The sequence below is a fragment of the Acinonyx jubatus genome, chromosome D2 (assembly GCF_027475565.1).
Source record: "Acinonyx jubatus isolate Ajub_Pintada_27869175 chromosome D2, VMU_Ajub_asm_v1.0, whole genome shotgun sequence".
NCBI classification, from domain to species: domain Eukaryota; kingdom Metazoa; phylum Chordata; class Mammalia; order Carnivora; family Felidae; genus Acinonyx; species Acinonyx jubatus.
The window spans coordinates 77,752,125-77,767,560 of NC_069393.1; the positions used below are offsets into that span (position 1 = coordinate 77,752,125).

At 48.3% G+C, this 15,436-nt stretch overlaps 1 protein-coding gene across 5 annotated transcripts in view; it reads right to left on the bottom strand.

Moving 5' to 3' along the window:
- CPXM2 (carboxypeptidase X, M14 family member 2) overlaps positions 1–15,436 on the bottom strand; it is a 137,196-nt gene that overhangs the window by 62,535 nt on the left and 59,225 nt on the right. Inside the window, exon 1 of one of the 5 annotated variants that reach the window (XM_015068601.3) lies at positions 13,075–13,213. The exons of the other annotated variants lie outside the window; for them this stretch is intronic. Coding sequence (XP_014924087.2) covers positions 13,075–13,118 — 44 coding nt within the window. The 5' untranslated portion in view covers positions 13,119–13,213. Of the gene's footprint in view, positions 1–13,074; positions 13,214–15,436 lie in introns of those variants that run through there. 5 annotated transcript variants of the gene reach the window in all.

The following is a 15,436-nucleotide window of genomic DNA, read 5'->3' on the forward strand; positions in this document are numbered from 1 at the left end:
AAACTCAAAGCACGATTAAAAAACAAGGCTTCTTTTTTATTTTTCTTTCAAGCGTTCACATTTTACTATGTTACTCTGGAGAGAAAGTCAGTGGAATTTTATATGAGTAAAATTGGAAAGCCCTTTGCTTTTAACTTCCTATGGCCCTCCTTGTGTTCTAAATGTATTGCCAACTGGCTGGTCTGTTGGCCGTGCTAATGTTGTTTTTTTTTTGTTTTTTTTTTTTTTAATAAACTTTAAAGGAAAACTGGAGATCAGGAGGTTGTTTACAAAGAAGAAAAATAATGACTTTGGGAAACTTAGCAAAGATTTTAACTTTTTAAGAATGTTTAGAGAGCTCACGGGCTCAACCGCTCCCTCCACCTGGACTGAAGCGTTAGCACATCGTGAAAAGTCTCCCCCCCAGAAAGAGAGAGAGGTCTTGGTAGAAAATAGAAACCTTCCTACCAGGCATGAAAGACGGTGTCAAGCGAGCAAAATCCACACCAGGAGAGTTTTACGTTCCCGAGCCCAGCTTGGAGCGTCAAGGGGGAGCAGGCAGAGAGCTGCCGACAATTCCTGCTGGGAGGGCGTCCTGGAAACAGGCCACAGAACTGGGCTCAGAGACTCACTCTGCCAGGTACCAGCCTCTGCTGCCTCTGGCACCTGTAGTTCTGGGTAAGCGTGAATTGTTAAATTCTAACTTCCAGGAGCACAGTAAGGAACGAAGTTAGCACACACACAATGCACTTACTCCTGAAGGAGCTCCACATGTGGTAGTTATTTTCATCACGACTGTTCTGGAATGAAACTTGACATCTTCTTGCGCCGAATGACACCCAGGCGCTCCCCCAGCTGCGACCTTGCCAGTACGAGTGGAAGAGGCCAAGCCAATGCCAGAGAACATGCACCCCGAGGAATCGTGTCTCTTCCTATTTGAAGGTCTCCTTTTCCCCAAATCAAAGTTACCAAACATGGTTTGGAAATTTCTGCTGAGATGGCTGGACACCCACCAGAAATTCCAGGAAGACCAGAAGCTTCTGGGTAGAGGACTGTGAGGGGAAAACATCCATTTTCTGGACTTGAACTATGCCTTGACCACAATTCAGAACGGACTTCAGAAAAAAATACAGAGAATCCACTGGCTAGACTTCACAGAGGCTCTCCCACCATGTACTATACAGATTGTGATTGTGCGTGTGTGTGTGTGTGTACATACTCATCAGAGAAGACAGAGACGAACAATGCCAGTAGAAGGCAGAATCCACTGTGGTCCACACACAGCAGTTTCCCAGCATGTTACCCTTCGTACCACGGAGCCACAGCAGCCAAATGGAAGATGCCACGGTACCTAGCTGCACACAGCAGGCCACGACGATCCCAACACATGGTGCCCGTTCCCCTTCTTCCTCTCTGCTCGGTGTGGCCACATGCTCTAACTTGGAAGTGTTCCCTAAACAGTTATTCCCTATCTTTATGCAAAAGAAACAAGCAAAAGATAATAAGCCGGAGTTCTTTCGTCTCTGTCCGCACAACATCTGGCCAGAGTCTGCAGCTGCTGACCTCCGCCCTCCCTTCAGACGATGATGTCCGTCTATCCCTGTCTCTCAAGCAGCAGCCTCGACCCTTCCAAGCTACCTTCACCTTTTTTTGTGAAAAGGAGTGCCCTTCACTTGAACTTGCTCTTGTACCTGAATACAGGACGTAACACGCTGACGCTGATATTTTTATCAGGATTGTTGTCCATTTTAGTGGTGCTCTGGTGCCACGTTGCTTGGGGTTTGTGAGGTCTGCCCACAGAAGCTCCGTAATTTCGAGGGCACGGTCCCTGCCGCAGAAAGGGCTCTCCGGGGTGATGCAGGGCCCCTGGTTTTCCCTACAGCCTTCAGACGTATCTAGTGCAGACACGTTCTGTGATGCCCACTTTCCACCACCAGCGTCATCTAGTTCCGCTAACCAGGATCATCGGGTGTAATTTGGAACACCCACTGGACGGGAACTACGCACCAGGCACCGTTGGAGCTATGCTACTTATTTTGTTGCGTTGAATTAACACTGCGGCCTGAGTACTATCATTATTCCAGTTTTACAGATAAGGAAACAGAAGCACACGAAGTCCAGTTGTTTGCCTGGGGTCCCACATTAGAGGGACAGTTCGCTGCCAGTCCCGTGCATAGAACGCAGCACCTGTAGGATTATGGTCTCTTCCATGAGACGGTGCTACTGAGCACAGGAAGTTCAAGAGGCCATCCCAGAGGGGGCATGAGACCCCAAACCCGGGTATCCTGGTTGTTTTAATCTGTTCTTAATAGCTGGGGGAGGAGAAGGGCAGTTAAAAGATACTAGTAACTTAAGTAGGGAAGGTTTAGGCACACTTCCTGCGCAGAGGTAAACGGTAAGCAAGGTAACGAGTCAGCTACAGTCAGAAGGAGCGGGGCGGGGATTACATAAATGTACTCATTTGTTCATAATAGCGTGTTAATCGGTAGTGTCTGAAGAAATACTGCATTACAGGCGTTGCAGAAAATTGCAGTCAGAGAAAGACACAGAACTGTGTTACAGACCTTCCTCATCATCAGAGGAAATACGACTCTGTGGATATACACGAGAAACACACAAAGTGACTCAGAAACGTTGAAACAGAAATCTGGGCACACGGATATCGGCAAAGGCAAATACAGAGAAGGCCGAGATTACAACTGTAAAATCTGCCCGCTGAATTCAGGGAAAAGAGAGCACTAAGCCGGACAAAGAAGGGCCCTGCATGATTCCAAAGGATACAGATCACAATAAGGCATTAAGCAGTTGTGAATATCTATGTGCTAAAGCATAGCACCAACTAAATGAAACAAATTACAGGAGACACAAGGAGGGAGGGAGACAGTCTCTCTCGGCCATGATGGACTGTCAGCACAAAAGAGACGAAACACCACTAATTAAGAAGGTAAATCTAACGGCTATCCGTGTGTGGGGCGCCTGGGTGGCTCAGCTGGTTAAGCGTCCAACTTCGGCTCAGGTCATGATCTCACGGTTTGTGGGTTCGAGCCCTGCATCGGGCTCTGTGCTGACAGCTCAGAGCCTGGAGGCTGCTTCAGATTCTGTGCCTCCCTCTCTCTCTCTGCCCCTCCCCTGCTCGCACTCTGTCTCTCTCTCTCTCAAAAATAAACATAAAAAAAAAAAAATACTTGAGTTTAATGGCTATATGTGTGTTCTGTTGCCCTAAAACAAAAATAGTCTTTCTATTCCATCACTCATGGACCTTTCACAAAAAAAAAAAAAAAAAAACTGTCCTTATTTTAGGCGTCAAAAGAAACTTCTAAAACGTCAACAAATTAGAAAGTAGAGACAATATTCTCTGATACAATGAGAAATGTATAAAATTAAAATCCTGAGGTGCCTGGGTGGCTCAGCCAGTTGAGCGTCCAACTGTTGATTCTGACTCAAATCATGATCCTAGCGTCATGGGATCGAGCCTGGCATCAGGCTCTGTGCTGAGAGCGGAACCTGCTTGAGATTCTCCCTCTCTCCCTCTGCCCCTCTCCCCTGCTCACTCGCTCTAAAATAGATAAAATGATTTTTTTTTTTAATTAAAAATCCAGGGGCACCAGGGTGGCTCAGTCAATTTTAAGCGTCCGACCTAAGCCAGGTCATGATCTCGCAGTCTCGAAGTTCCAGCCCCGCGTCGGGCTGTGTGCTGACAGCTCAGAGCCTGGAGCCTTCTTCAGATTCTGTGTCTCCCTCTCTCTCTGCCCCTCCCCCACTTGCACTCTGTCCCTGTCTCTGTCTCTCCCTCAAAAATAAACATTAAAAAAAATTTTAATTAAAATAAAAAATTCCAAGCCCTCTTGCTCCAGGAAATGTAAATCAGTCTCCCAAATAATCTTTGATCGGAGAGAAAATAAAAATCAAAAGTAAAGAACATCTAGAAAACAACGGTAATAAAACTTCATATGTCAGCAACTGCCCGGACAGAGTTAAGCAGTACTGGGCAGAAGTTTCTAGTCCTACAAGCAGACATCACTAAATAAGAGGGAGAAAAAGAAATGAATGAATGAAGAGTCCAACCCAGAGGGTTAATTGAATAATAAAATCTGAATAAAGCAAAAGGAAGGACTCTAAACAAATTATTGAATTCAAAAACAGAAAAATAGCAGAACTGATCAGTAATTCCAAGGAATGCTTGTTCTTTTTTTTAATTTAAATTTTAGTTAACACACAGTGCAATATTGGTTTTAGTATAATTCAGTGATTCATCACTTACATTCAAGTGCTCTCCGTAATGCCCATCACCCATCTAGCCCATCTCCCGCCCACCTCCCTCCATCAACCCTCAGTTTGTTCTCTATCATCATGAGTCTCTTGTCATCTGTTTCCCTCTCTTCTCTCCACCCCCTTCCCATATGTTCATCTGTTTGGTCTCTTAAATTCCGCGTATGAGTGAAATCCTATGGTACTTGTCTTTCTCTGATTGGCTTATTTTGCTTAGCACAATACATTCTAGCTCCATCCACGTTATTGCAAATGGCAAGATTTCATTCTTTTGATGGCTCACTAATATTCCACCGTATATTATATCACATCTTCTTTTTCTATTCATCAATTGATGGATAGCTTGGCTATTGTTGATAATGCTGCTATAAACATCAGGGTGCATGTATCCCTTCGAATCTGTATTTTTGTATCCTGTGGTTAAATACCTAATAGTACAATTGCTGGATAGTGAGATAGTTCTATTTTTAGCTTTTTTTTTTTTTTTTTGAGGAACCTCCATACTGTTTTCCAGGGTGGCTGCACCAGTTTGCATTCCCAGCAGCAGTGCAAAAGGGTTCCTCCTCCCCCCCCCCCCCCCCCCCCCCCGCCAACACCTGTTGTTTCTTGTGTTGTTAATTGTAGCCATTCTGACAGGTGTGGGGTGGTATCTCAGTGTGGCTTTGATTTGTATTTCCCTGAGGATGAGTGACGTTGAGCATTTTTTCTTGTGTCAGTTGGCCATCTGGATGTCTTTGGAGGAGTGTCTGTTCATGTCTTCTGTTCATTTCCTTTTTTTTTTTTTCAAAGTTTTTTATTTATTTTTGGGACAGAGAGAGACAGAGCATGAACGGGGGAGGGGCAGAGAGAGAGGGAGACACAGAATCGGAAACAGGCTCCAGGCTCCGAGCCATCAGCCCAGAGCCTGACGCGGGGCTCAAACTCACAGACCGCGAGATCGTGACCTGGCTGAAGTCGGACGCTCAACCGACTGCGCCACCCAGGCGCCCCTTCTGTTCATTTCTTAACTGGGTTATTTGTTGTTTTGGATGTTGAGTTTGATAAGTTCTTAGATTTTGGATACTAACCCTTTATCAGATATCATTTGCAAGCATCTCTCATTCCGTAGGCTGCCTTTCAGTTTTGTCGATTGTTTCTTTCACTGGCAGAAGCTTTTTATCTCAATGAAGTCCCAATAGTTCACGTTTACTTTTGTTTCCCTTGCATAATTGTTTAAAGGTTCATTTCTTCTGATCAGTGATTATTCTCATTATTTTGAAGTATTTGTCCATTTCCTTTTTTTTTTCTTCATTAAAATATCTAATGCCTCCCTTAAAAAGGAGGAGATAATGGTAAGATAAACAATGCACTGGGGCATCTGGGTGGCTCAGTCGGTTAAGCATCCAACTTTGGCTCAGGTCATGATCTTGTGGTTCATGAGTTTGAACCAGAGCCTGCTTAGGATTCTATGCCTCGCTCTCTGCCCCTCCCGCACTCATGCTCGCTCTCTCTCTCTCTCTCAAAAATAAATAAACATTAAAAAAAAGATAGACAATTCATTAAATACTCTAGTGAAGGAAAAAAAAAGGAAATGCACAAATATTTCAAAATAATGAGAAAATAATCACTGACCAGAAGAAACGAATCCTTAAACAACTGTGCTGAATCAAATATGAATATATTTCTAAACACAAGATTTCCAGGACAACAGAATTTATCAAAACCGAGCAAAGAGACAGAAAATCTAAACAGCCAGAGCACTGGTGCAGAAAGAAAGGCAGTCATAAAAGCGCTCCCCACAAGCCCCTCTGAATGCTCGTGCCTGGATGTACTCAAAGCTGGGAAAGCAAGAAAATCTTCCCTCACTTGGGAGATTCGATACCGAAAATCAACAAAGACTGCTCACACAGAGGAAACTTTAACCTCATGCCATATATGAATATGGACGCAAAAATCCTAAATAAAATAGTTGTAAACCACACCGTTCGCATCTGCTTAAAAGACATGAAATTCTCAGGTATAAATCTGATAAAACACGTACTGAACTTGCAAGCGTTAAAAAAAAACCATAAAACACTGACAAAGGGAATCAAAGAAGTCTAATTAAATGAGAAAACATTCCCTGTTTGCGGACGAGAGGCTTTGGTAGAGCGAAGCTGCTCTCCAAGTTAATAGACAAGATTCACTATAATTCCTGTTGAATCCCATTTAGACTTTTTTATCGTATAAACAGTATTATTCTAAAATGATTATGGAAAGGCGAAGAAACTAGAATCGCTAAGACGATTCTGAAAAAGAATAAAGCAAGAGGAATCCATCTACCCTGTTTTAAGACATTGTACAGCTACAATACGATGGACGAGGAACAGACACACGGATCTGTGGAACAGAACAGAGAACCCAGAAATAAACCCACACAAACATGGCCAACCGACTTTGAACAAAGGCGCAAGAGGAATTTCATGGTGGAGGGGACTGTCTTTTCAGCATTTGGCGCAGAAGCGGTTATGTGTCTATGTGCAATTACACAGAATGAGGTTTAATGAGATAGATCATTAAACCCCACGAAACCTAACACTTTATATAAGAATTAACTCAAAACGGGTCGCAGATTTAAAGGTAAAACGTAACACTATGAAACTTCAGAAGATAATACATGAGTAAGTCTTTGGGGTCTAGAGCTTAGTAAAGAGTTCTTCGACCTGACCTCAAAAGCACAATCCATAAAGGAAAAAAAAACAAAAAAAATCAATAGCGTATACTTGGCTGAAATTAAAACCTTGCTCTCTGAGAGCTTAACATGAAGCCAGGGTGAAAGGATTAAAAAATAAGCTGCGGACTGGGAGAAAATATTCGCAAACCGTTGATCTGACGAAAGACATCGCTGGAATTTACAAAGCCCACAACAGACAGGAATTTAGAATGTCAAGCTGGAGGCCCTTCAGCTGGTATCTTAGTCCCCGTGGGCTGTTAGAACCAAACTCCACGGACTGGGTGGCTTATAAATAACAGAGATTTATTACTCCCAGTTCTGGAAGCTGGGTCGTCTGAGACCAGCCCCGGGTACCAGTTGGTCACAGATTCGCCTTACACCCTCCCACGGAAGAAGGGGCTGGGGAGCTTGGTGGGGCCTCTTTTATAAGGGCACTAATCCCAAGCATGGAGGCTCCCCCTCATGACTTAATCGATTCCCAAGGGCTCCACCCACAAATACTATCACATCACGTGTTAGGATTTAGCATAGACACTTCGAGAGGCATACCAACATCCAGGCCGTAGCAGCTGGGGAAAGTATGGAAAAGAAACAATGCGGGGACATTATTTCTAGTGGCCGCTGCAGAACGAGTCTGATCAGTTACACCTATGCCAAAACACAGTCCAAAATACAATGACTCCAAGATTTCAATGTAGAAATCGAAACCATAAACGTGCTCAAAGAAAACATGGGGGCAATCACGCACGTTCTCAGAAGGGCGATGCCTTTACAAGGAGGTCATAAACCTTAAGACACTGATTATATTAACCACGTACAAATTCAAAGTTTTTGTACAACAGAGGGGGCCAAGTGACAAGGAAGGGAGTGACTGGGGACAACAGGAGTGGCTCAAATCACAGTCAAATAACTAGTTTTGGGAGGCCACAAGGTAAGATCCGAGGCACCCCTGGGGGGTCTACCACAGTGGGCCTTCACGACAATCGGCCTTGCCGGTCAGATTCTTCTCTCTTTCCACCTCACAAGAGAGAGAATCTCCCCACATCCTCACCAACAAGCACCACCCGCCCCAGAAAACAGCACTGGATATGGCAAATGAGTGAAGTCAGTTGGGAAAGGGACCATTAATAACCCACAACCCCAGCTGTAAGGAGCACTGAGTGTCGTCCACTTTCTCAGACAAGTAGAGGGAGCCCCGTGAAATCCCTTTTCAGTCAGAGAAGGAAGGGCTCAACGATCTCTCAGTTTTTAGGCCAATTTTCTGCTAGAACCATGGGTGGGAGGGGGGGGCGGCTGGCAGCTTCCTCTTCCTGTCCATCACCTCCTTGACAGAGCTTCGCAGGCTCAAATCCAAGCTGCGGCCAACCTATAACTCTGGGCAAGACCACCGCTCCCCCGAGGTCTAAACTTGTCTTTTGTAGCATCTTGAAAATAAAAGGTGGGGGGGGGGGGCGGGAAGCGTTGCCTTTTCTCTACAATAGGCATCTGTCTACTCCCAGCACTCAAGAACACAGACACGGCTTTCTTGTTCTCTCCCTCCTTCCGGAACCACAGTGACGCAGTTAAATGGTGTGCTACTAGGGGCGCCTGGGTGGCTCAGTCGGTGAAGTAACCAACTCTGACTCAGGTCATGATCTCATGGTTCATGAGTTCGAGCCCTGTATTGGGCTCCGCACTGACAGCTCAGAGCCTGGAGCCTGCTTCAGATTCTGTGTCTCTTTGCTCTCTGCCCCTCCCTGACTCATGCTCTGTCTCTGTCTCTGTCTCTCTCTCAGAAATAAAACATTAAAACATTTAAATGGTGTTATATGCTCAGCACAGACAAACGCTGGACGCTGAAAAATCAGCCCACTGATTTATTAGATTTTTTCAGTTGGGACCAGTTACCATGGCCTTTTGCAAACGCAGACCACAGGAGAGAGTGTTATAAACTTAGAAATAGTATCTAGTTTTCCATTACCTCCAGCAAAAAATGTCTACCGGGATGAGAGAGGGAAAATACCACTCTGGAGGCCAAGCCCAGTCGAGTTGGGTGGAGGACGAGGCAGTTCCTAGCTAAGAAACTCCACAGCAGAAAACTGAAAGTAAAAAGAAAATATTTAAAGTCCTTTAAACGTGAAAGCGTCACTCAAGAGACCAGGAGAAAAAGGAACCAAAGAAATAGCTCACAAGAATCCTCAAAATTAGAAGATGGGCACCTGGGTGGCTCAGTCGGTTAAGCGTCCGACTTCGGCTCAGGTCGTGATGTCACTGTTCACGAGTTCGAGCCCCGCGTCGGGCTCTGTGCCGACAGCTCAGAGCCTGGAGCCTCCTTTGGATTCCATGTCTCCCTCTCTCTCTGCCCCTCCCCTGCTCATGTTCTGTCTCTCTCTGTCTCTCTGTTTCTGTCTCTGTCTCTCTCAGAAATAAAAATGTTAAAAAAAATTAAAAAAAAAAATTAGAGAGAAGAGAGTTGGCTTCCAACCCCGCTCCGCGAGAACGTGTGTCGAGCCCGGAGCTTCCTGGCCGGCTCCGCCTGGCACTGACCTCACGTCAGAGGGCAAAGCTGTGGGGTGGCCAGGCCACATGAGGGCTTGCGGGGGCCCGAGAAACTTTTGCTTCCATGGGTGCTATTGGTTTCCCACTGCAGACTTAGCAGTTTCAGCTACGCATTTATTATCTTACGGCTCGGGAGGGCAGAATTTCTGAGATCAGGGTGTCGGGCAAGGGCCGGGTATCTCCTGGAGGCTCCAGGGAGGAATCTGTTCCCTTGCTTTTCCAACTTGTAGAGGCCACCCCCATTCCCTGCTCAGGGCCCCTTCCTCCACCCACAGAGCCAGCCCCAGCTGCTGCGCCGCTCGCTGTGTCTTGTGCCTCCCCCTTCCGCTGTCAAGGACCGCCGCGTCTGCACCGGGCCCGCCCAGGCAACCCAGGGTCACGTCTCTATTTGCAGGTCAGCCGATCAGCAACCTCAAGTCCATGTGCGACCCTGAGGTCCGTGTGCCTTGGAACCTCGCACCTTCTCAGATTCTTGGGACTCGACGTAAACATCTGCGCCGGCTACTCTCCTGCTGACCACAGGCCACTTGCTTCCTCCATAAAAACAATTTTCAAGCCATGTTTTTTTTTGACTGCATTGGTACAGAGGTGAACACAGTAACATGATATATTTGAATGTTTTCTTTGACCTCAACGTTCCTTTCTTTTTTTTCCAGGTTGTACAAGAGGTTAAACACGTTCACGGGCCCCTAAAGGTCACAAGGCCCCTGGCACCGTGTCTGACAGGTAAGTGGGCCCTGGGTGTGGCCAGCAACACCCTCTGGCCCCCGGCGTCCACAAGTGCTCAGAAGCACACAGGAGCCCATTCACGGGGCTTGAGGCCTCAGGGTGCAGGAGAAAATCGTGAGTAATAGCGGGGAGAAGGAGGGGGAGGGCAGAAAGCATAGGTATGTTCACGACGAGGCAGAGAGAGATAATCAAGCTGTGTGTGCTCTCCAAGCCTCAGTGTTCTCATCCACACAATGGGGACAAGAAAGGGACCTTCCCGGCAGGTACCGAGAGGCACCCAGTATGGTGATGCCAAGTGCTCTGCAGCCCCGGCACAGGGAAGCGATGTCATTTTATTTCAAGAAATTTCCTGCCGGCCAAATCCATTTCTACAAAATACAGACGTGTCAGAGGAGTATTTTCACCAAATGTCAGGCTCTGCTTAGCTGCAACGTGGCTGATCCAGTTCTAACGTCTTTCCTGGGTGCCCTCCGGGGACACGGGAGGTCCAAGCTATGAATGGCTAGGGGAGGGGGCTCCCAGGAAGGGGCAGTGAGATGTTGACTTCATAAATAACAGCAGCCACGGCCCACTGTGCCTCCGCTGTGTCCCGAATGTGCCGGTCCATTCTGAGACCATCTGCGTCTCACTGAACATGCACAACAAGCTGAGAGGGAGTTGTCACCTCTCCTTACAAGACCAGGAGGCTTGGAATCGCCAGGAGCCCACCTGGACCACCCACCCACCTACTCTGGGCTGGGGGTGGCCGTCCAGCCTCTGGATGGGAGAGAATCAGGATGTGATCTGAGCAGTTTCGAATGATGCAGCAGGAGGGGCGGTCACTGAGACCTTCCCTCTGTTGGCTGGTACAACCTAGCACTTGGGGGCTCAGTGGCAAACAACAGCCAGGTCCTGCCTGCTGCCCGGGAGTGACATCAGTGCAAGTAACAACAAATAAATAGGTAATCAAATAAAGCCAAGTGGGGGCACAGAGCTACTGAGAGTGCATTTCAAAGGAATGATCAGGAAAAAAAAAAAAAAAGCCTCTGATGGAAGAGGGTTGAACTTTCAGACAGAGAGAATGCTAAGTGCAAAGGCCCTGAGGCAGGAGCATGCTTGCTTCATCTGTGGAACAGAGGAGGCTCCTGCTAGGAGTGCAGTCAGACAGACAGTGCGAGCCAATCCACAAAGGCTGTGTGGGTCAGAAGCATTATGTGAGCTAAGCAGGGGTGGGGCCCCCTCTACCAGGAAACAGATGAGAAAAAAGATGAGATGTACCCAGCAGCCTTCTGGAGGATTTCCTGGGGGGGGTCACAGCTAGGGACCGAGGACCCCTGAGTAAAGCAGGGTGGAAGTTCAAGCCCCAGGAAGGAGCTCGAGAGTTGTTTCCATTTCAAAGCTGTTACCTTCCAAGAGCCTGTTTCTGAGTCATCGGCACCCAGAAAACCTAGTACGACCATGCAACCGTTAAGTGAGGGTTTCGTTTGATTTCAAACAACCCTCCCTGCGTGGTGGAAACAGAACATGAAATGAAGAAATGATTGCATGCCAGGCCCTCTATCTGAACTTGTCGAGGTTTTCATTAAAACCCCTCCATCTCGTGCCAAACTCAGCAATTCAAAGACTGTCAGTTTCCAAAGAAGTCAGAAAGGTGTTCGGAAACTTGTGCCTTCCCAGCCCTCCCCCGCCCCCCCCCCCCCCCCCCGGAAGGTGCCAGACATTTCATGTGACCAGGAAGTGAGGAAGGAGGCCCGGTACCGCGCATTCTGAAAACACACACTCTCTCTCCCCCAAGAAGCCAGGAGGTGATTGATGGAGTGCTGGCCAGCCTCCCCTCAAGCTCTGTGCAAGCTCTGTGCCACCGGGTGCCCCTCTGCGCCCCTGGCCCCAGCCCCCTGTGCTGCGTCGCTCTGCGCCCTGGTGGCCCCGGACCCTAACCCTGGGGGACGAGGGAAGCATGAAGGCCGAGGTCGGTCCTCTGGGAGCAGAAAACAAGATGAACTGAAGATTAAGGGAGGGGCTGGGTGGACACTTCCCGCTGGGAGCCAGGGGTCCAGCTGCTGGGCGGATCCCAGGCCAGGCAGGTGTTGGAGTGGTTCCCTCTCCACCCCCGTCTCCGGCTGCACACCCTCCAGCAGCATCTCTCCTTAGCTCTGCCTCTTCTCGCGCTCACTTTTGCTTCTCGCCAGACCCCACCATCTCCTCACCTCTCCTGAGCTCGGGTCCAGCGCATCCCAGACATTCTCCCAACAGGGACGGCAGTGGGGGCCAGCCTGCAGCCTCGAGACTTCCAGACGCCTACTCCTCTCCGACCCCCGGCTCGCTCACACCACCCCCCCCACCCCTGGGCCCCAGCTGATCACCTCCACTGCCCCTGTGGGCTTTTCAGATGACCACTGTCTTCCCGGCCAAGCTCGCGTCCACTTCTGAAGCCTCATTTCCCCTAGTGGCTCCTTGAACTTGCTGTGAACTTCCAGGGAATCAGCCCTCTGCCTCTTCCCCCGCCAGCCCTGGCGCTGACCCTCACACCCTTCCTTCCAAATGCGCTCTGTGCCCTGCCAGCTCCCGAAATGCCCTTCTCCCTGCACCTCCTCCAGCGGCTCGGCCATCGACTCTATCGCCCCCTAGTGGAGAAAGCGCCAGCCGTGCCAGGTGGGACGGGTCCAAGCCTATGAGCTCCAGACACCCGCTGAGCCCTCTGAGGGCCCTCCCTGTCCTCTTGCCGTAAGCGGCCAACCCCTAGAGCCGCCACACTCACTGTCTGCAGAGGACCCCGCCGATCTGCCCCACCGGCCACCAGCCCCTCCTGCGAACACAGCTCTTCCCAGCGCAGAAAGGGGGAACGGGCCTTTCCCTGGCCTTGCCTTCCCTCTGGGTTGGGCACCTACTTCAGCTGCTCCTCTCCTTCACCATCAGAACTGTCCAGAACCATCCGCGGAGGCCCACATTCAGAACCTTTGCTACAGCTTTCCACGGACAAACAGAAAGCCAGCCCCTTAGGCTGGGGTTGTGTCTCCACCTTCTTTGTGTCCTTGGTCACAAGTCTGGCTCCCAGCCTGGCTCCGTTCATCTGGCTCTGATTAGCCTGACTGCTGTTTAAAAATTCAGCCGCCCAGTCAAACCCTCCCAGCCGTCATCTTACAAACTCATCAGTCAGACTGCTACCTCACTTTGAGGACACATTCACAGACTCTCCAGAGAATGAGAATCGTTTTGTTGGTTAACCAAGTAAAACTTAAAACCTTCGGCTATTTTTAAACTGCCTGTATTTCGCCCATGTCGTTACAGCAGCTATCCACCTCCGGCAGAATAATTAACTTTCCAACCATCACACTGGTTGTGATTGTAGCACCCATAGGTCTAATATACTTTCTGAGATTAGGGAAATTAAAGATTAGCTTTTTTAAAAATTTTTTTTAATGTTTACTTATTTTTGAGACAGAGAGAGAGAGAGAGAGCATGAGCAGGGGAGAGGCAGAGAGAGGGAGACACAGAATCTGAAGCAGGCTCCAGGCTCTGAGCTGTCAGCACAGAGCCTGACGCGGGGCTCGAACTCACCGACCGTGAGATCATGACCTGAGCCGAAGTCGGACGCTTAACCGACGGAGCCACCTAGGCGCCCCAAAGATTAGCTTTTATTAGTATGGAGACGTTTCACTAAATTGCAGGGTGGTGGAGAAGGATAATTTCTACTGGCGAAACATACAAGTGATTCAATATCATAAAAACAGTTATATTTTATTACTTTCAAATAGCCCAAATAATTTGAGAAATTATGAAACCGAGAATCACAGCTTTTCGTCCACCGGATTATGAACTGGTTGCAGGCCACGACCTAAAGCCTTGCGACCTGCCATATCATCCTTCACATCTGTGTCATGCATCTGATAACAGCTCTCCCATCCCCCACCCTTCGTCAACAGGCATGTTGTCAATGCCAGTGGACCCGTTCACATACGGGATTTTTCCACCAGACTGAAAGCTCCCTGCAGGCAGGCCACTTTCTGCTCACCTCATACCCCTAGAGCTTAGCACAGAATGCTCAAAACAGATGAATCCATGAACACACAAAGAGAATGTCAGAAACATATAAGATTATGGATGTTCACTTAAAAATACCAAGCAAGAAAGTCCTGCCGATGGAAAGTATGAATAGCATTCTTAAGTATACACATATTGTAACTCCAAAGTGCTCCTATATTTATTTCAACAACCAGACAGAAGCCATTTCTAAACAGCAGGATCCACCTGGCCCCGACCTCAAGGAGCCCGCAACTCCTTGCCCTTCCATTTCTAAAACACTCCCAACCCAAATGTGATGGATGCTCTGAGATTAGGGGATGTTCTGCAGGCTCAACTAGAAAACTCAAGTTCTAATTCCAACGCTGCCTTTGTTTGTCTTGGTTTGAATTCCACATCTCCCCTCCACCCGGCCAGATTCAGGAAGTGGCCACGAGCCTTTCAAGAAGCTGGCCCAGTTGTAACCTGCACAGAAGCACCTTCGGGCTGTCGGGGATTCTTGCTGCCAGAGATACTTGGATGAAGGCATCTTCCAGGGCTGCTCCGACAAGGGGCGAGGGGAGGGCCAGGCAGGCACCGCTCCCCTCCACCCCCCCCAGATTCACACAGAGCAGCCTCACCTCTCTCTGTTTTCTAAATGCTTCTGTAGCTAAAAATAAAGCTTGAAAGCCACTGTCCTAAATAAAACCCAAAGAGGTGCGGAGGGAAGAAAGTAAAGTTTACCGAGCTCTTAGTATGTGCAGGGTAATTTTTTTTTTTAAGGTTTATTCATTTTTCAGAGACAGAGAGACAGAGCGTGAGCAGGGGAGGGGCGGAGAGAGAGGGAGACAGAATCCGAAGCAGGCTCCAGGCTCTGAGCTGTCAGCACAGAGCCCGACTCGGGGCCCGAACTCACAGACGGTGAGATCATGACCTGGGCTGAAGTCGGACGCTCACCAGACTGAGCTGCCCAGGCGCCCTGATGTGCAGGGTAATTTTAAAACAGTGTAACAATTTATCTGACTTCCATGCATCTTTATCAGTGGGAGAACAGTTCCCTTCTTTCAGGCAGCAGACTGAAGCTCGGAGAAGAGAAAATTCATAACCAACAAGAGTCAAGAGCTGTGATGAGACTCCAAAGCCACCCTGTTGGGGGTGCCATCCTCTCTAGAAATCGTCACTCCTCAATCTCCCGCGTCCCCTTCCCTCTCCCTAGTCCCATTTCCAAGCTTGCTCTCAGTCACTGACACT